We start from the raw sequence: 19,496 nt of genomic DNA on the forward strand, positions 1-19,496 counted from the left end.
ATCAATTATGCAAAATTGAGGGTATTTAAGTGCAAGTTTTAAAAACTTTAGGGTAGTTAAAAGCCAGTTATAAAAACTTTAGGGTATTTAAGTGAATATTTTAAAAAATTTAGGATAGTTAAGTGGAAATTTTAAAGACTTCATGGTGTACAAATACTAGAAAAAGTGATAATATTATAGTTAATAAGACAAAGAGATTTAAAGATAGACACAAAAAAACTTGATTGGGAGCAATTAAGAAGGATATGTTAATGGTTAACTTAATAGATGAAATGACCCATAATAGAATAGAATGTAAAAATATGATCCATGTAACAGATCCCAAACATTTAAGATAAAGGCTTCGTTATTGTTGTTATTGTTGTTGTCGTAAAGTATATAAATACTGTCGAAAACAAGTGAGAGTATGTAGATGAATTTTTCAAAAACTTCAGTGCTGTAAAAACAAGCGAGGATATATAAGTTCAACGTAGGGAAAACAATAAGGTATTTAAGTGCAATTAAGCCTAGAAAATTCACCTCAGATTTCAATAGCACGCACATAGCAATAACTTTACGAAAACTCTCTGACCAAAAAACCAAAATGTTTACAAAAAATCAGAGGCCCAGTTCTAACCAAGCTAGACCCGGCCCAATTACTACACATAACGGCGAACTCGATCGAAGAGGAAATTTCGAAGGGGGTGGGAGAAAAAAAAAAGTAACCTTTCCAAATTCGCGCCAAGAATAGAATTTTCTTTTTCCCCATCAGAGAAAGATAAGAGTTTGATCGACCACATCACCAGCGTTTGTAACTCACACTCTCATCAACGGCAGCCAATAATCTTCCTCTCCAAGGTACATTTATGTATTTACCCTCTCATTTACATATATTTTTGTGCATATACATGAAGAAAATTAATTCCTTGGTTGAGTATTTGCTGATAAAATCATAGTCCATATGTTTTATTGATATGAATGACCCACAAAAGTTGGATAGAAATGATTGATCTAAGCCCAGTCCCAATGATCTCACTTTACTAAGTGGAAAAAATTACAGTAGATGAAAGTAGACGAGATAAGAAAAGAAAAATGAGTTGATGCCCACTAGCTGTATGTTGAAATGTCTAATAGAGTAAGAATTCATCTTACCCCAAAATTGACAACTTTAGTAGACGCTCAGAGGAGATTTACATGTAAAGTTTGAGGAGGAGAGCTTCGTAAAAGCCGACACTTACACTTCAAACTATGATTATTAGATATAGACGTGAGTTAAATATTTGAACCTAATTTCCAAATCAATGAGTCTGTGATAGGGTCTGTCTCTCTTTCTCAGGCCAAGAGTTTTCATGGAGGAGTGAACTAATAAGTGCTAATCACTAAAGAGTCTTAAGTGTGTGCGCGCGAGCGTGTGACACTTGCATTCACCATTAAACCCTCTTCGTCTTGTTTTCATCCATGTCCTTTGCCAAGATGTAGACTTGATGTTGGATAGGATAATGTAACTTGATCAAATATCTATACAAGCTCTCCTAGTTTCTGAATTAAGGAACACAGTGGAATTATTTTGTTGTTTCTTATACACGCAAGACTCTTCAGGATTTTGGATAAAATCAAATTCCTTAATCGTTTCATCAAAACGAATATTCCAACACCTTGAAGCTTGTTTAAGTTCATAAACTGACCAATTCAATTTGCAAACCATACTTTCTCTTGACCTTTACATACATAACATTCCGGTTGTTGCGTGTAAATATCTTCTTTAAGATATCCATTCAAGAAAGCTATCTTCACATCCGTTTGCCACATCAAGATGCATCATCTGTAAATATTACAAAATATGATGAATATCTGCCTCTTGTTTTAACATTTATAGAACTGCACACATCAGAATGTATAATGTCAAGAGTAGCTTCAGCTCTAGCACGTTTTTCCGAAAAAGGTAATTTAGTCATCTTACCTTTTAGCCAACATTCACAAGTTTGAAAATTTTATACTTTTAGAAAATCTAAAGGACCATCCTTTACTACCTTATATTATTTATTACTTTCATTTATTTATTTTAAGCTCGTCATTCTCCACCATTATTTTCAGTGCTTAAGCACCCATTTCACTTCTTGCCCAGGAACTTAATAACAAAACTAAGGCATCAAGCCAAACTTTGCACTGCTTAAGCCCCTTTACTCTTGGCAGGCACATTCTCTTTCGACAGTCATTTCCACCAGTTTGTCTTTTTGCCAGACCTAGCTCCAAAACAAAGTGGGATGGTAATTGTTTATTTAAAAGGTGAAAACAAAGATATTGAACTAAGATAGAATTCAACCAGGATTCCCTTAATTAAAATTATACATTTAAGAAATTACACCACTAAACAAGTAATGCACTCGACACCAGTATTCATTGCAGACAGTGACATAATATGGTATAGTTCTGCCTAATTCATGAATACATTTATGCAGAAACTAGTTAATTTATTTTTGTTATGAATGATGGATTATTCTTAATTACATTTTAGTGTTTCTCCAGAAATTTGAGCATTTCATTCAGATAAGCACCTTGTCCATGCCAACTACGTAAAAGGAGCTAAGGCCTCTTTCATTCTGTCCTCTTTTTTACTCTATGCTTCTCCACTTTCTTCGGAATCACTGCAGCAGCTTTCTTTCCTCATAAGATCCACCAATATCACTCCTTTGAACAAACACATCAGCTTCATTGTATTGCCTCCCACTTGCAAAAACTCCAAACCACATAATAGACACCCATTGTTTTCAACGCTAGATTTCCAGCTGACTTCTCGTTCTCACCACATACAGAAACCTTTTGCTTTTAACTGCAAGTTCAGTCATGTTCTTGGAATTTTCTTTATGTCTCTTTTCCCTTTAATCTTTTCGTTCCTGTAGCTAAATTATGCATCTTGTCATCTTCACCCTCAACTTAATTCTGTGAATTCTAATTGATTCAGAAAGTACAAATATGAACATATACTGCATTTATTCTATAAGATAAGCAATACATCTATTACTCTATACAAATGGGAGAACCTAAGATTCACTATTCATGCTACAGTAAACAATACAGAATTATTTACTGTAGTACTATTACTGTAGTAATCAGGAAACTGGTATGCAGCATTTTTTGAAAAATTACTGTGCCGTACAGGAACAAGATAGCATTTTTTAAAATCACTGTAACAGAGCGGGATATTGTAGCAATTCAAAAAAGTTTAAAAAATAGCGTAGCATTTAAAACCGGGATTACTGTAGTGAAAAAAAAGATATGTCGTGCTTTGCATGGTGTTCACACTAGTCTTTATAATTATAATACCAATCTTTGCATAGTAAATATGCAGTAAATTTTATTGGGATAAAATCCAGTTCATTGAACCTGAAGAGATTTTAACTTGTGACATAATTGGAAAGGGAGTTATGGCACTACTCTATGTCGATTTGTAGATGACCCATTTATAATAATCAAAGAACATGATTCTATGACATCCATAGGTTATGCTAGCTTTATGAATTAATAGCTCTAGCGTATGTGTATGTGAAAAACTTTTTTTCATTTTTCCTTATTCTAAGTTTTTTGATCATTTTATATAGAAGTGCACCTTAGTGTCCCTTTTGGTCATAATTTTTTATCTTCACCAATGCACCGAGAATGGCTTGCTTTATGTCCTTTCTACACAGCTATCTGAAAATGATTTTCTGAAATAAGACATGTTAATGCAAAAGCCACACCAATTTCATTCATCTTTTCAGGATTAAGTGTGCACATGTATTTTGTTGATTACCAGTTCATTCTAGTCAGATGAGTCCTCGGTTTGTATTCTACTTCCCCTTTCCCCCATGATTGCTGATATGAGATATGTCACATGTAAATTGTCATACTTCTTCATAAAATACCGTTCATGATCCATCAATCACTAAACCTAGTTGAGCAGTCAGCTGTACCGGTGGCACTAGAGAAACTTTGTGAAGCTCTGACCACAGCTTCAGCAAATTATCTAGCTCACCAGCTGCATCTTTGCTGTCACTGCCTCGAGATTGACGAAGACTGAGGCCGTTATCGGCGACCCCACTATAGCTTCCAAGTGGTTACTGACACATTTGGAAAGTTAAAGTATCTCGCATGCATTAGCCTTGGATTTGGACTTGTTCTTCCATGTGATCAATAATCCTCCCTGTTGTCTTTAGCACTTTATTTTGGCAATAATTGGTAGGTCCATGCTCCATTAATTTTCACCTTCTAACAGCTTTGGTGAAGATCTCGATCCATCTAATCTAACCTCAACAAGTTGGTCGAATTGGTTGTCTTTAATATTTAGGCCAATTCAATTTGAAATCCTAAGTTTTGGGGGCTCAAAATGCTCTGACATGCTAATGGCCAACTAATACTTTAAGGAGAACCAAATTCATATGTCAAATATTTTTTTTTTTGTTTTGAAGGTGTTATGTAAAATTTTAATCATCAGCCCCCACCATAATTCTGGAGTTTTTGTATAGTGGCTGGGTCCTTTGACATGTTAGCAGAGCAACATATGTCCGAATCTTGATGGCCAAAAATTTCTAAAGCAAATTAAAAAAGACACCGTTGAGTCTAGATTTCGTCCATAAAAAGCCTCTTAACTTGCGGATGTATGTTAGAATACAGAATTATAACCCTCATCCCACATCATAACTTCGGAGTCTTGCTACAGTGGAAGGGACCTTTGAAAGAAAATTAGAAAACGTAGTTGGATTTTGCTACCACATCAGTAAAATCCATCATCAGAATTTCTTTCCAAATGATGAGGTTTTGAAGATGATGTCAAATAAACAGCCGTTTTTTTCGTTGAAATTTGATTCTTGATCAGTAAATATCATATGTTGAAAACCCAAAAAAATCACATACAAATACATGTCACATGGGAATAAAGCATGCATATATCGGTGTGGGTTCCACCTGAGCTATATTATTAGCACCAAATAAGTTTAAGGTCAAGCTATCTTAGCCTTCCCAAAGACAAATGTTCATATGTGATTGTCGGCTGAAGGTCTGATTCTTGCATTTATGCCACATATTCCAAGTATGTCTTGTTTGTTGTTATTGGGTTGAATCCAAACAAATATGTCAGCTGAGCCTCATTATTCAATTGAAAACTGTCTTGAGTAAATGAGAAGGATAAGGACTTGATAGGCGCGTAATTTGGCAAAACCCAAGGGGGGAAATGTGATCCTACTTTTAGCAAAGCCACAGCAATAAAGGAGAGAGTGAAGCCAAAAGCTTTATACAGTCACCGTCCTGGCTCAGAAACACAGAGATTTCGAGAGGAGAGAGGAGGTATCAAAGATAGAGGAAGTGCTTTTCTCTCTCTTTTTCATCTGATGCACTTTGCTATTACCTGATGATGAGTCTTTAATCCCTGTCCCCTTATCAATCAGTACCAACCTACATCATCCAGCTCCTCTATAGCCCTGAGCCTCTCTCATCCCCTGTTATCCTATACCTACTCATTGCCAGCACAAATTAATTATGGGTCTTGTGTTGTAGCTAGGCTTCTAGTAATGGAACAGTAGGATTAAGGGAGTTTTATGGCCAAGCCTTGTGAATGCAAAAGAAAACCCCTCAGTGATAATTCCACCAAATCCAAAGCTGGAAGAGGAGAAGAAGAAGAGGCTCAGGAGTCTGGATCCCTGGAAGACTCACTTCCATCCCGTTCCAAGAAACGGCGAGGGAGGAAGAAATCAAGATGAAGAAGCCCAAATCCAGAGCTTTCTACTACACCACATCCATGACTTGAAGTATCAGCAGCAAAATCAGCAATCTCAACCGCCAACCAAGAAACAATCAAGAATCTCCGGGCAGATCGTGCCCTTCCAAGGCGGCCACATTGTGCGAGCCACCGGTCGAAAGGATCGGCACAGCAAAGTCTGCACTGCAAAAGGCCTGAGAGATCGCCGTGTGCGCTTATCTGCTCACACTGCCATCCAGTTCTACGATGTTCAAGATCGTCTCGGGTATGACAGGCCAAGCAAGGCCGTCGACTGGCTCATCAAGAATGCCAAGGCTGCCATAGATCAGCTCGCTGAACTCCCCCCTTGGCATCCCAACACTTCAACAGATACCCAAAAACAACCTCATGTTGTTGAAGTCAATAATTCTCCCCAAGCTCAAGATCTCCACCTCTCTCTCCAATCTCTTCAAGACCCAAATCCTAGTATCTTCAGTAATTCTGGGCATCTGGGTTTTGATGGAAATTCTGTGACGCCGTGGAATATGGCAGATAGTGCTGATTGTGGCAGTGGCCAGTTCTATGCTCAAAGCCAGTTCTACACTCAGAGGGAACCCCTTCAGTCCAGTAATTCTCTGTTTCATCTGCTATCGCCGTCGATCCAGGACATCAGTTTTGGATCCGGCACCCTTGACTTCTCAGGGTTTCGCATCCCATCGAGGGTTTACGAGAAAGAGGCGCATGATGGTAGTGCTCTAGAACTGCCTGACTCTGCTTCTGCTTCTTACTATTGATGAGAAGAAGAAAGAACTGGCAGTAATCCCAAACCTTATCATAGTTCTTCTCATCGCTCTGTTTTCATTTTTGTTGATGTTTGTTGGGCTCGTCATAGCCCTTAGCTTTGTGTTTGTTGTTGTTATTACTATTATTATTTTCTAGTTGAAGCCGTACTAGTTGATGTCTTGTTATCATATGATTGAGAGAAGAATCTAAGATTAATCTAATGCGTTGGCATGGAGGAGGGGATTTCCTTTGTATTCTATTGTTGGAAATGAGATGCTTTCTTCCATTTTTTTTTGGTTCTGTTCCAATAAAGAAGAAAGTAGCTTTGATGTGTTTGTTGTTGATGCTTCTTCTCAGCTAAACAACACCCCCCCACCCACACACAAAAAAGAAAAAAAAAAGATGAATACAATATTAAGTGCATGATTGGACTTCTTTATTCCTTTTGAAGATGCTGAGGAAAAGTCATTTTACAGTAAACAGTAGCAGCAACCATCATTACCATCTCCTTTAAACTATTGATTCACATGCATGTATTATGTAATGTTTTCAAAGGAATAACATGCAAATTTAGATTTATGTTTGTTTGCTATCAGGCATTGTCGTGGATATTCTATGCTTAGTACTTTTGCTCGCCTTAAAATGGGGTGTTTAAGGAATTTAAAGGTAAGAGCATTGTTGCCGTTTTCTTTAGAGCATATTTCCACATTCATATTCTTGCCAAAATGCAAACCGGGAAATGTGTGGCAATATATTTTTCAAAGTTGGTAATTACATTGATGCAATACCAATAATCTGATTGCAATGATACAATATACATTATTGTTCTGATAAAATATTCTAGTTGTACATGTACTTTGTATCATTGCATGATCTCTTTCTTTTCTATGCGATTTTCTATAGAGAGAGTTCTCCCCCTATATTGATATACACACACTTGTCTATTTCAATCACTGTGGGAAAATTAAGATTTTTTTAATAGCCCCACTAAAGTAGAGAGATTAAACAGTAATTCAGAAAGAAGCTTGAGATATTGTTTATCGAGTTATACATCCCAGAAAATGACAACTGTAGAGAAGTGCAAAAATGTTCAGGATGAAGTTGATAATCATATAAATGGTTTTTATTTATTTATTGGTTCCCACTGTAGCCAGCGCGCGCAAAGACGACCTAACTTCCTCGGCAGACTCGTCCCCAGCAACAGCAGGCTGCATCAATTTTCTTGCTGGATATGATATCTGTAAGAATTTTTAGAGAAAACAAAATATCCGACACAAATTAAGACCAAGCTCATGATATCTCATCTTCCTTGATATGTCCTTATTAATTATGATAGTGAAATAGGAGCTTTGTTTCCTTAAGAATCCAGGACAGCAACTCTAAAGTGCTCACTGCCCATGCAGCAATCGGAGATCTAATCTCGATTTTTCATTACGAAAAAGGAAAAAAAGCTAATCCGACAATTTAGTTATAAAAAAAAAAACCTCACTGACGGTGAAAAAAAACTTCGAGCGGGAGTGAAGGGCTGTTTGTTTTGCTTCTTTTGCCCCTGATTCTGCCAAAGCTGACAGCTTTTTTTGCAGCTTTCTTGTCAAAACGCCACTAAAAAGGATGTTTTGGCAAGAAAGCTGGCAAAACTGACAACAAGAAACCAACCAAACAGCCCCTGAAAATTCCTTATCATTATATATATAGATATCATGGATAGTTTTTGCTAGCTTTTGTTCATCCTGTGCAGCTTATAGTTTGAGCGTCTGCTCTGTAGTTATACTTCAGTGGTATAATGAGAATTTACCCATTTACCCCCCAAAAATAGCTTCGGTAAAAAATCCTCTATAGAAAAGCATACAGTACGATCTTGGGTATCGTATCCATACGATCCAAATATTGTATCAGATACAATATCACCAAGTTCAGAATATATGACGTAACAGTTGTTTGGGGGATCTCCTTCCATTATTATTTTCCTTAGTGGGCCCTCTAGGAATTTTCCGCGAACAATAAAACAAACACAATTTATAGCCTCGCTATTCGCCAGGAACAGAAAAGACGTCCTCACAGCGACCAATTTATGCTTCGTCTTTAAAACAGACATCCCAGCAGAAAGAAAAAAAATATTGCAACAGTGATTTTTTTAGAAAAATGACAATCATTCCTCCGTACTACACACTTCAAAGCAAGTAACGAACACGCTCTCTCACAAAGGCAACGTCATGGCAAATGATCAGAAAACAAAAGGATTTAGAGGAAAGACCGGCACCTATGTAGCACGGACACAGATCCGACACGGCCATCCGACACACCGACACGAGGCAAATCCTAAAAAATACATAGGATACGTGTGTTCGACACGTGTGTTCGACACGGACACGACACGACACGACTTCATGTTATGTGTGTCCGTGCTTCATAGACCGGCACAATAAAATAGCACCTCAATTCTATCGAGTGAGGAAAAATGTCATGCTCGTTTCGTATACAAGAATTTGGTATAAGACAGTATCATAATAATAATCAAAAGATGAATTCTATCAAGGTACACCCGTAGTACAAAAACAGGCAGATGAACAAATCTGCAAATAGCTCAAGAATAGTCTGTGCTCAAGAACACCTAATTCCTTGAATGCAATCATTTGGCTGTTGCATTTTTGATCAATATGGCCGGAGGAGCAAACGTGGTGATATTGGCAGCAATTAACCTCCAAATTGGGAGGAAAAGAAAGCCTCATATGAAAAACTCAAAGGAAGTACAAAATCATTTAGCCCCGTACAGAAACCGATGATTCAAGCAAGGAAAGGCGGTTCTTTGTCAGCTTCAACTTCTCCTCTGCCTCGATTGCTTTTTCCCTAACTCCACGAACCACCTCTTCAGGTGCCTTCTCTACAAACTGCAGCATGAAAGATAATCATGTGACGTTGTTCATCCTTGTCTAGTTGACACCAACGTACGAATCCTAATATATATCTACGACTTCCATTTATGTAACATCCTAGCAAATAAAGTTGCACACACGTGCACACAGTGGACTAGCCAGAAAGTTTGAGGGGCAGTTTTGGCCCTTGTCTCAAACATACTAAAACAATTATATCAAAAGTCGCATTTAATAATATCAAGAATTTTTTGAAAGAGAGAATAGGGCCTCAAAATCGAAAAACTCAACCAAATATTATCATCTATGAAATGACTTTTTTTAAAAAAGAAAAAATTACTCCCCACTCCAAAAGTACTGTCAGAATTAACGCAGGCAGCTTCCAAACAAGCGAAAACATTTATCTTGAAAATGACATTTAATTTTTCTTGAAAATGACATTTGCAAACCACCCCAATGATTTGTCAATTTTTGAAATAGTTGCATGATTGTTGATGGCATCAAAAACATGATTTGTATGGTATGTAGTAGCCTTTAGCTATAATTCCTCAATAATTAATTGGATGCTTCAATATTTTCATAATGATGTATTTAAGCTGCATTCTCTACTTACAAATCAAAAAAGATGTATTTCTAGAGTAATTTGGGGTATGTATATGCAAAAACCCCTCTCAAACAAAAAGAACATTCAGGTAGATTACAAGATATCCCATACTAGTTGCTTTTACCGTTATCATATAAAATTAAAATTTCAGAATTCATTTTGCATGTTTTTCATGTAGCGCACATCTGACCTTCGAATAGTAAGCTTTTATGAAATGAATTTCTCTAACTATATGTAGCTATTTCCTTAATCTGTTTCCAACTACTCAGATTGTAACTCACTACAGAATTATCCATTTTTGTAAATGACATACCACCCCCCCCTGCGCACGGTTGCCAGTGCATGCATGTGCACCATGCGATGTTCATGTGCGGCCTCTATGTTGTAGCTCAACTTTGAGCAAATTCACGAAAAACAGTAAAAGAATGTTTAATTGCGGATAGACCACTTGTACTACCGCCAAATTGAACTTACTACCCTTGCAGTTCAATGGCTGCAGAGAGGCCTCCTGAGTGGAAATTGTTGAGCCTTTTCAAGGGGGTCCAGATTTTCATCCAGGGGATAGTTGAGGGGGTCTAACTGCAATTAACCCAAAATATAACTGCATTTACGCAAGCATAGGAAAAATATCATACACTAGGAGAACTGAGACGAACAATGAGAGCATCATATTCTGATTGCATCTTCAGAATGCGTTTAGAGAGCCGTTGAACTTTGGTTGATACATCCACCATATCTGCCAGAGGGAGATATGCTTCCAAACCTTCTCCAGCCACAAGATGGACTGATTGTTTTGCGTAGTCTGGAGAATAAGATTGATATACGCTTCAAAACATATTCTAAAGCTGAAAGCTAGCAAACTTGGACAGTTAAAGGAAGAAATGTAAATAAATATACCTGGGATTGTTTCAATGAAATGAACATCTTGGAGATCTAGTCTGGACAGCAGACCTAAGACTTGTTTTTCACTGTCAACAGTAAGAATACATAGAAGTTACAACCACCCAGAAAGCAAGCATAAGTGAAAAGGCATTGTAAATTTTCAATACAGACCATGCATACAAATCCCAGGTGGCACTGGATACTTTATTAGTCATAGGCTCATAGCTAAACAATAAACACTTGCATACTGTGAAGGTATTCCTTCATACCAAATTTCCATAAACAAAGAGTGCAAAAATATTCTTCTAGTATTTCCAAACAATCACCAATGATTAATTTAGAGTCTGGATAAAGAGAGAGGTATTTCTTCATAGCAAATTTACATACGCAAAGAGAGCAACAATATCTTCTAGTATTTCCAAAACAGTCAACAATGATCAATTTAGAGTCTGGATATGGCAGGAGGGGGCAGATGACAAAATGGTAATTTCAGAGAAAGAAGCAGAAGCATAATTTTTTTCAAATCTTTTTACTTTCCAATAACTGAAATACAGAAAAATAGAAATAATTATTATTTATACTGAAAAATGAAGCATTTAGGACCTGAATCCATTAGTGGGCAAATAATGAAGTGAATGACATAATTCAAATGATGCATATGCAAAAACAAATTTATAATGATAAGACAGACAAGGAGTACGCAAACAACAATGCATAATTAATGAAACAAACTATAAGGGAAACTTATGTATTTCTGTAGCTACCCTAGCTAATTCAACGACAACAAATACCAATTTTTTGAGGTTAAAAGCATAAATCATGGACCAACTTAAAATATCAAGAGGCAGCTGCGCTATCATATACCTGGTTGCCTATATCCATGCATGCTTGCGTTGCAAATTTATCCAGAAGGCCAAGACAAGTATAAGACTGCCATCATAAAGAAAGAATGAAAATGATGTAAACAATAAAGGGGATTTTGCTCATTTCAATTTACATCCAACACACTCGAGATAGGATTATTTGCGCATTTATATTAGGAGAGAAAATGGTTCGAAAATGCACAAATAGTGGAGTAGAAACTTAACACCTATATTTTTTTACTATTTAGAAAACGAGGATCCTCATATCTAGCTTTCAATTATTCTCGTGTTCTGAAGAACCAAACACCCAAAGTGTTTACATGATCAAGTGAATTTTCTGAGAAAGACTTACAGATATATAGTACAGGACATCGGTACTTGCAACAATAGATGCAGATATCCATTTTGCTGGCTCCACAGAATACTCCGCTCGTGCATTGCGGATGGCCCTAGTCTGTAGCCCAACATACAAAAGGAATAACGAAAACCATTATTTATAGGATCCAAAGCCATTCCAGAAAGATAAAAATAAAATAAAACTCTGCAAAAGCTAGACTAAAACTTACCAAGGCTTGCAAATTCTCAAATTTTTTGATAGACTTAACGTCCCTTGGAAGCAAAGTATGAGAATCCGTTCTGCAAATTCTCATCTACACTTCTCCCTTTGCAGATGAAGTAACTCAAATGAATATGTGATGGCATTAGGCACTAGGCCTCGGTTATACATATCAATCAGCAAGGATTGAACTACATGAAAATCCCCCTTTCTAACATAAGCATGCATGAGAATATTGTATGAGGTTGTATCAGGAAATGTCCCGATGTGCTTGTTGAATAGTCTTTCTGCATCTAACAGCAGCCCTTTCTTGCAAAGATTGTTCAGAAGCACATTATAGGTCACAGTTGTAGGCCAATATCCATTGTCAATCATATAATTGAATAAGTTCAAACATTTCTCCAACTTTCCAGCCTTACCAAAATACTGAAGTAAGCAGGTCATGCTAACAACATCGCGCACAACTCCCACAGACTTCATACGATCCACAACAGCCTGGATTATATAATCGTTTACCTGCTTGCATGCTACTGATAGAATTGTATTGAAAGAGACAATGTCAGGTCCATCTATTCCCCAATTGAAATAATCTAGGAAATATACGACTTATCTATACACTCCAAGCAAATCCCTTTAAGTACAATATTGCATGTCACATTATTTGGAACAAAACCTCTTTTTATCATACAACTCAATGTTGCTATTGCATCCCTCACTCTGTTTTCTACACACAAACCACGTAATATAATATTCCATGTGACAATATCCATAACATTATCCCTCACTGCTTGGTACAAAAGATCTAGTGATTTGCTGACATGTTCATTTTTTAGCAGACTAGTAGCGATTGCACAGTAAGTATACTGATCAGCAATTATACCATTCTCCTCCATCACCAAACACAGTCGGTCTGAATCTTTGACTCTATTAAGGGAAATAAGCGCACCGAAAAGTACATTGTATGTAACCACATCTGGCTCACAACCTTCATTACTCATATCCTTAATAAGGATTCTCAATGCCTCGTCGACTAACTTATACTTACAAAGACACTTAATAAGCACAGTATAAGTAACAACTGTAGGAAAACATCCATCCCTCCTCATCTCCTCCATAATCAGGTCAATTTCTCTCCGCAAACCTTTTTTTCCAAACCCCATAACCAATGAAGTATAAGAATACTCAGTAGGAACAAATCCACTCTTCCTGAATCTATAAAACAAAGGCAATGTCTGCCAACACCAATTGGACCTACAAACACTAAAGAGCAGTGAATTACAAGTATACGCATCAGGAACCAAACCCATCTCAAGCATTACCAAAAAAACATGGTACGCCTCATGGACTCTGTTCCCTCTACTAAGTCTAGCAATCAATCTGTTCACCACTACCAAACTTGGTGTATAATCAAATCTCAGCATCAATTCCAAAACTCGAATAGAAATTTCAAATCTATCTGAGCTCAAAGATTTCTTCATCAATTTCATCAACAAATAGAAGGAAGGAACAAACCCATGGTTGCACATATCTTCCACCACACAAGAAGAATGTTTAAGCAATCCTAATGAGCATAGCCCATTAGACATTATACTGAATGTCCAAAAGTTTGGAGACGGCCCAAACCTCTTCAATTTCTGAAAAATTCCAGTCACACGCTCAAATGAAATGCTACTGGATTTGAAATAAGAATGAAGCATTCCGTTGTAATCAAGAATACTTGGTTTCAAGAAAGCCAGAGCTCTTAGAGCTTTATCCAAATTGCCCAATTTGGCGCTTTCATGCATGTGGCGACGAACCTCAATACGGGGATTCGGTTCAACGTGAGAGGAGTCACTGGAGTAGTCTTGGGCTTCGACCGAGGTTAAGAACTTCGAATGCTTAACCTGATGAAATGAGATTAAAAATTAAAAAAATGGTAACAATATCAGAATTAATTCAGAAACATATCAGAGCATTACCAGACGGTAACTACCGGGCATCTCAATGGAAGCTTTGAGCTTGATAGTTGCTCCACTCTCTGGAGGACTTCCAATCGAATCTCTCATAGAAGCTACAGATATAGGCTTTTGCAATTCTACCATCAGATGCAACCCACCAACTGTACAAGTAGTCTCCAGCGATGGGCATTCGACACTACGACAAACAAAAAATTGTAAATCTAGACTTGAAGTGAAATTCCCGTCATGTAATCAAATATTTACAAAAGTAAGACACTTTCCTGTCACAAAATTTTTGAGGGAGAAGAGAACTGGTGGTGGGATTGAGAACGAGGGGTTTGAGAAAAACCCTAACAAATTTTCCACTAAAAAATGGGCGCCGGAAATTGAGATGGGGATGTGAAATAGGGTACGGGTTAGTTGTATTATTATTTTAATAGAAAAGGGGTGAGCAACCGGTCGGCTTTCGACCAAAATTTTGGCAACAAAAACCGCGCCGATTATTTGCAGCAACCGAAACCGCACCGAAATGAATCGGTTCGGTTCGGATCGGTGCGGCTCGGTCTATTCTATACTCGAAAAGTATTGTTTTTTTTTTCTTTCTTCCTGCTGCTAATGATTGAAACCATTAAAAATCCAAATTACCTCTGGAGTGTAGTGAGTCCTCTGCTACCCATAACCAAAGAATCCAACTTCAGGTCACCCACAGCTTCGCACGGCTCCTCCCTCGCATCCCCCCGATAAATCTTGGCCACGATCGTCGCCTGTACAACACAACACATCACTAATTACAAATTCAGATTCCATAAAAGATCAAATCTTTTGAAGACGAAGGATCGAGATCAGGCCGAAACCTTCTTCTGCCTCGCGATCGTATCCCCAACCACGAGCCTCTTCGACAAGTACCCCAACCTCGAGCATCTTTCCTTAGCCAACATCGGAGTCTCCTCGCTCGAGAAGCTCCCTCGCCTGAGAAATCTCCAGCGATTGATTCTGTCTGACAATAGGAGAAATTGAGGGCGGTGAGGGACGGAGCGGCGGCGGAGACTTGGAAGAGAGGGTTAGGCAGAGTACGGAACGGGCCGGGGTAATATAAAATGGGTACGGTGTTTGAAGAGAGTTCGGTGGGATCGGTTAATGCGGGTTGAACTTGTATGAACCCGAACCGAACCGATCACACTTTAAAACCGCACCGAACCGAGTCGGTTTGATCGGTTTTAACGGAACTTGTAAATCTTGTTATATTATTATTTTAATAGGAATTGTAAAATTTCTCACCAATTTTCTTCTATTTTGAGAGGAAGTTAATTTCTATAAAATGAGATATTTTCCCATACTTTATAGAAAATATTTCTATAAAACTTTTTTGAACTAAATACAGTTTATAGAAAATATACAGAAACCTTTAAATTACGATATTGTGTCAGGTATTTCACTAAAACACCCCCTTAGACGAGGCTTGAGTTTCAAGAAATATTTGTACACACACATATATATATACACTCCTCTATACAAATGAGAGAATTCAAGATTCACTATTCACGCTACAGTAAATACTACAATAGCATTTATGATAACATTATTATTGTAGCACGTATGAGATTGGATGTTGTTTTTGAAAAATATCATTGTAGCGCGGGGGGAGGGGCTGTAGCAGAGGCAAGACACTGTAGCAATTCAAAAATTAAAAAAACTGTAGCAGTTAAAACCTGGTTTATTATAGCGGCGCAAAAAAATATGTCGTGTTTTGCACGGTGTTCCCACTAGTGTGTGTATATATATACACTATTCATACTATAGTAAATGCTACAGTAACATTACTGCAGCAACATGGAACTGGGCAATGTAGTCTTTTGGAAAATTTTACTGTAGCACACGGGATACTGTAGCAGCGGGGTAATGTAGCAATTCAAAAAATATTGTAGCAGTTAAAACCAGAAATACTGTAGCGGGGGAAAAAAAATATGTCGTGCTTTGCACGGTGTTCACACTAGTATATATATAAGCTGTAGTCGGTGTTTGCCTTGCGTTTGGTGAGGCTTAGTCCCGTTTGGTTTGAATTTTTATTTTGGGTCAGTTCAATTTAGCTAAAAATTGCTAACATCGTTTGAATTGAATGTTTGCTCACCCCTAAAATTAACACAATGGCTTCTTTTTTCTTCAGAAAAGGTGGAAAGGTATAATTGTAATTTTCTTTCCCGATGTGAGATAGTATTTGTAAGGGGTAATTGCATAGTAGTCCCTTAAATCATCTTTAGTTATCAAATAGTCTAGTCAACCTCAATATTTGCTTATTAATCCGTCAAATCTTCAAATTTCTTGCAATTTTTTCCCTCTTGTTAGGTGATGTTATTTATAAGAGTGAACTTCTACCAACTTTAACGTAATTAGAAGGTTTTTTCTGTTACTACCCGCACTCATAATTGAGCCCACCATTTAAAACCTTACCAACCCATTTTTATAATGGGTTTATACTAGCAACTTGTTCCAACTAGAACCAAAATGCACTAACGTCCTCTCTAATGATTAGAAGCTTCCCCAAACCCAACCCAATGCTCTTTCCAACGATTATATTCCCAACTAGAGTCAAAAAAAATCTCATGTGAAAAACTCAGGGACATCTGGGTAATTTTAGATGTTGGGAAAATTAATAGAATCTCTAGACGAGGGACAAATTTGCAAGATAATTTCAATTTTGAGGGACTTAAAAACACATGTTGAAATTTGAGGGACGATTTAGCACTTAAGGGCTTATTTAGATTTGCACATAGTGAAGGGAAGTCATGAGAACATATGAAGGTAAGGGAACATGTAAAACTTGTTTGTGAAATTAGTAATAGAAATCAATGAGAACTTATTCCACCTCGTTTGTGGAGTTTAATAAAGTGAAGGGAGGAAAAGGGAATATATGTAAACTTACATAAAGAACCTTGCATGTTATTAACTCATTTTATTATTAAAAGTTAGATAGAAGGTAAAATGGTTTCTCCACGATTGTTTTCTATTGAAAGTTCTCTTACCTTCCCTTCACTATAGTTACACTCCAAATTTGAGGGTAACAAAAACTTTATTTTTCTCTGGTCCAAATGAGAGTAAAGATTCCTCAACTTCCAATCCGGGCACTTGGTGCACGGGGAATTTTATCCCGAAGCCTAAGTAGGGATAAGTCAATGCCTAACACGCGTTGCTGGTTTAGTCTTTTACCGATTGAAGAAGACACCAGAATCCGAGTCTGGGGAATTTTATCCCGAAACCTAAGTAGGGATAAGTCAACGCCTAACACGCGTTGTCGGTTTAGTCTTTCACCGATTAAAGAAAAAGACACCAAGGTCTAAACTTGGGGAATTTTATCCTGAAGCCTAAGTAGGGATGAGTCAACACCTAACACGTGTTGCCGGGTAGCCTATTCCTGTAACAAGGGCAAAGCCTATGTATTCGAAATCATAGCACAAAGTCTTAGAGAATTCACTCTCTCAGCACAACGTTACATGCGGAACGGATTTAGACAATCCGCATGCTAGCCCGATTCAAACGGTGATCGGTAAAGGCACATCAAACCCGTTGAAGGCTGGGGGTTTGCCAAAAATCCCAAAGTCTATGTCTAACACACATGGTCGGTTTAATCTTTCGCCGATTGAAAAAGACACCAGGGTCTAAACCTGGGGAATTTTATCCCGAAGCCTAAGAAGGGATAAGTCATCGCCTAATACGCGGTGCAGGGTGCCTTTTCCCTATAAGAAATGGTTAAGTCTATGTATTCAAAATCATAGCATCAAGCCTAAGAAAAGCAATTCTCTTAGCACAACGTTACATGTGGAACGGTAAGTCATCGCCTAATACGCGGTGCAGGGTGCCTTTTCCCTATAAGAAATGGTTAAGTCTATGTATTCAAAATCATAGCATCAAGTCTAAGAAAAGTGATTTTCTTAGCACAACGTTACATGTGAGACGGGTTTAATAATTCACATGCTAGTCCGATTTCAAACGGTAATCGGTAAAGACATTTCAAACCCGTTGATGGCTGGGGGTTTGCCAAAAATCCCATAAACCTTGTCATTCAGAATAAATACAGAAAGATCACAAAAGAAGCAAATGCGGAGTCTCTATTAATAGATCGAGTCAAAAGCATACAATAAAAAGCTCGTTAGCCCGAAGGCAGTTGGCGGTCGAGGATATGAGACTTTAAACTAAAAAGTCTATCTACATAACTCCGCTCGAGTTCTGCCTGCAGATCAGCTCGAGCAGATTCTTCAGAACTGCTTAAAATCTCCGCGGCTTCACTCTTCAGCTTCATCAGTCTCTCCTGGGTGGATCCTAGCTTCTCGAGTGCCTGCTCACGAGAACGCTCTAGTCTAGCCAGGTCATCTGCAATAAGAGCAGCAGATTCCTCGACGCACTTCAAGGCCTCTTTCAACCTAGTCACTTCCTCGCGGCTCGAGTCCAAAGAGCGGAGTAACTCAGCTCTATCCGTATCTTTCCTCGCCACATTAGCCATTAGCTGCGCAATGGAGCTCTCATGTGACTGAAGCTCGCATCCGATGGAAGATCTCAGGTCACGCCACTGTGCCAGCCTATGCTCCAGCTGAGAGGACACGAAAGAAGAAGCCCCATTAATCTCCAATTCCTTCAACTCTCGGATCTCTGACTCCAGGACAGCGAAATCGGCGGTGAAGGAATCGGCCAATTCCGGGTATCCTTCTTCCCTCATCATCATCATGTGGCGAGAAAAGGAACGCCTGAACTGATCGAAACCGTATCCTCTATGAAGAAGTTTCTCGATCATGCCGTTATAAAAGGCAGTGAAGAAGCCGAGGTCCGTACGAAAAATATCTCTGTCAGGATCAGTATCGACCAAAAGGGCGCGGACACGCTCATATAGAGAGGATCGAGATCCTACAAGCAACAACATAGAAGTTCAGTAGATTATCGAATACGATAAGGAAATTCAAAGGCAAACTCTGAGCATACCAACGCCAACGGAGGTCCCCTCAGGCTGAGGTCCGACAGGCTCTGAGACAGCGGCAGAAGTGGTCATGGAGGGTATATCAACCCCTGCAGGCAGATTGCTCATACCACTCGGCAAGGGCGGGGAGACGCCACTTCTATGCAGACCTTCAGCCCCGGAAACTGTAGTAGTATCAGGCCCAACGGCCGGTCCTATAGTTACACTCTTATATTAGCCAAATGAAAATTTGGACAAATAAGGAGAACCGGGACAAGAAGATCTCATGCATACCTGCGATTCCCCCGTCCTCAGATGCAGTCGGAATGCCAAGAGTCATAAGAGTATCGGCCCAAGCAGCTGGTCCTAT

At 38.3% G+C, this 19,496-nt stretch overlaps 2 protein-coding genes across 4 annotated transcripts; one reads left to right on the forward strand and one right to left on the reverse strand.

Annotated features, from left to right (window-relative positions):
- LOC109830049 (transcription factor PCF5-like) lies at positions 5,524 to 6,708 on the forward strand (the record flags this gene model as incomplete). Its single annotated transcript, XM_020397208.1, has 1 exon — positions 5,524 to 6,708. A coding segment is annotated over one exon (960 nt), but the record flags the coding sequence as incomplete, so codon positions are not given.
- On the reverse strand, positions 10,711 to 15,392 carry LOC109848187 (pentatricopeptide repeat-containing protein At1g06580-like). 3 transcript variants are annotated; one of them, XM_020417572.1, is made up of 8 exons: positions 15,039 to 15,392; positions 14,830 to 14,968; positions 14,206 to 14,380; positions 12,258 to 14,130; positions 12,044 to 12,145; positions 11,693 to 11,758; positions 10,844 to 10,914; positions 10,711 to 10,748 (listed from the first exon to the last, which is right to left on the reverse strand). In XM_020417572.1, exons 1-4 carry the CDS (start codon positions 15,103 to 15,105, stop codon positions 12,838 to 12,840), a joined length of 1,674 nt encoding a protein of 557 aa, XP_020273161.1. In that variant the 5' UTR covers positions 15,106 to 15,392; the 3' UTR covers positions 10,711 to 10,748; positions 10,844 to 10,914; positions 11,693 to 11,758; positions 12,044 to 12,145; positions 12,258 to 12,837. The 3 variants fall into 3 exon arrangements, with proteins under 3 accessions (XP_020273161.1, XP_020273174.1, XP_020273167.1); XM_020417585.1 differs by having other exon boundaries at positions 14,830 to 14,948; positions 15,039 to 15,391; XM_020417578.1 differs by lacking the exons at positions 10,711 to 10,748; positions 11,693 to 11,758.

Source organism: Asparagus officinalis, chromosome 1 (genome assembly GCF_001876935.1).
Source record: "Asparagus officinalis chromosome 1, Aspof.V1, whole genome shotgun sequence".
NCBI classification, from domain to species: domain Eukaryota; kingdom Viridiplantae; phylum Streptophyta; class Magnoliopsida; order Asparagales; family Asparagaceae; genus Asparagus; species Asparagus officinalis.

Excerpts from the sequence above, each read along its gene's own strand:
- LOC109848187 (XM_020417572.1), bottom strand. The coding sequence starts at position 15,105 with ATGCTCGAGGTTGGGGTACTTGTCGAAGAGGCTCGTGGTTGGGGATAC. Across the intron at positions 14,381-14,829 it reads GGACTCACTACACTCCAGAG|TGTCGAATGCCCATCGCTGG; the intron begins GTAATTTGGATT and ends TGTTTGTCGTAG. Across the intron at positions 14,131-14,205 it reads TGCCCGGTAGTTACCGTCTG|GTTAAGCATTCGAAGTTCTT; the intron begins GTAATGCTCTGA and ends TCATTTCATCAG.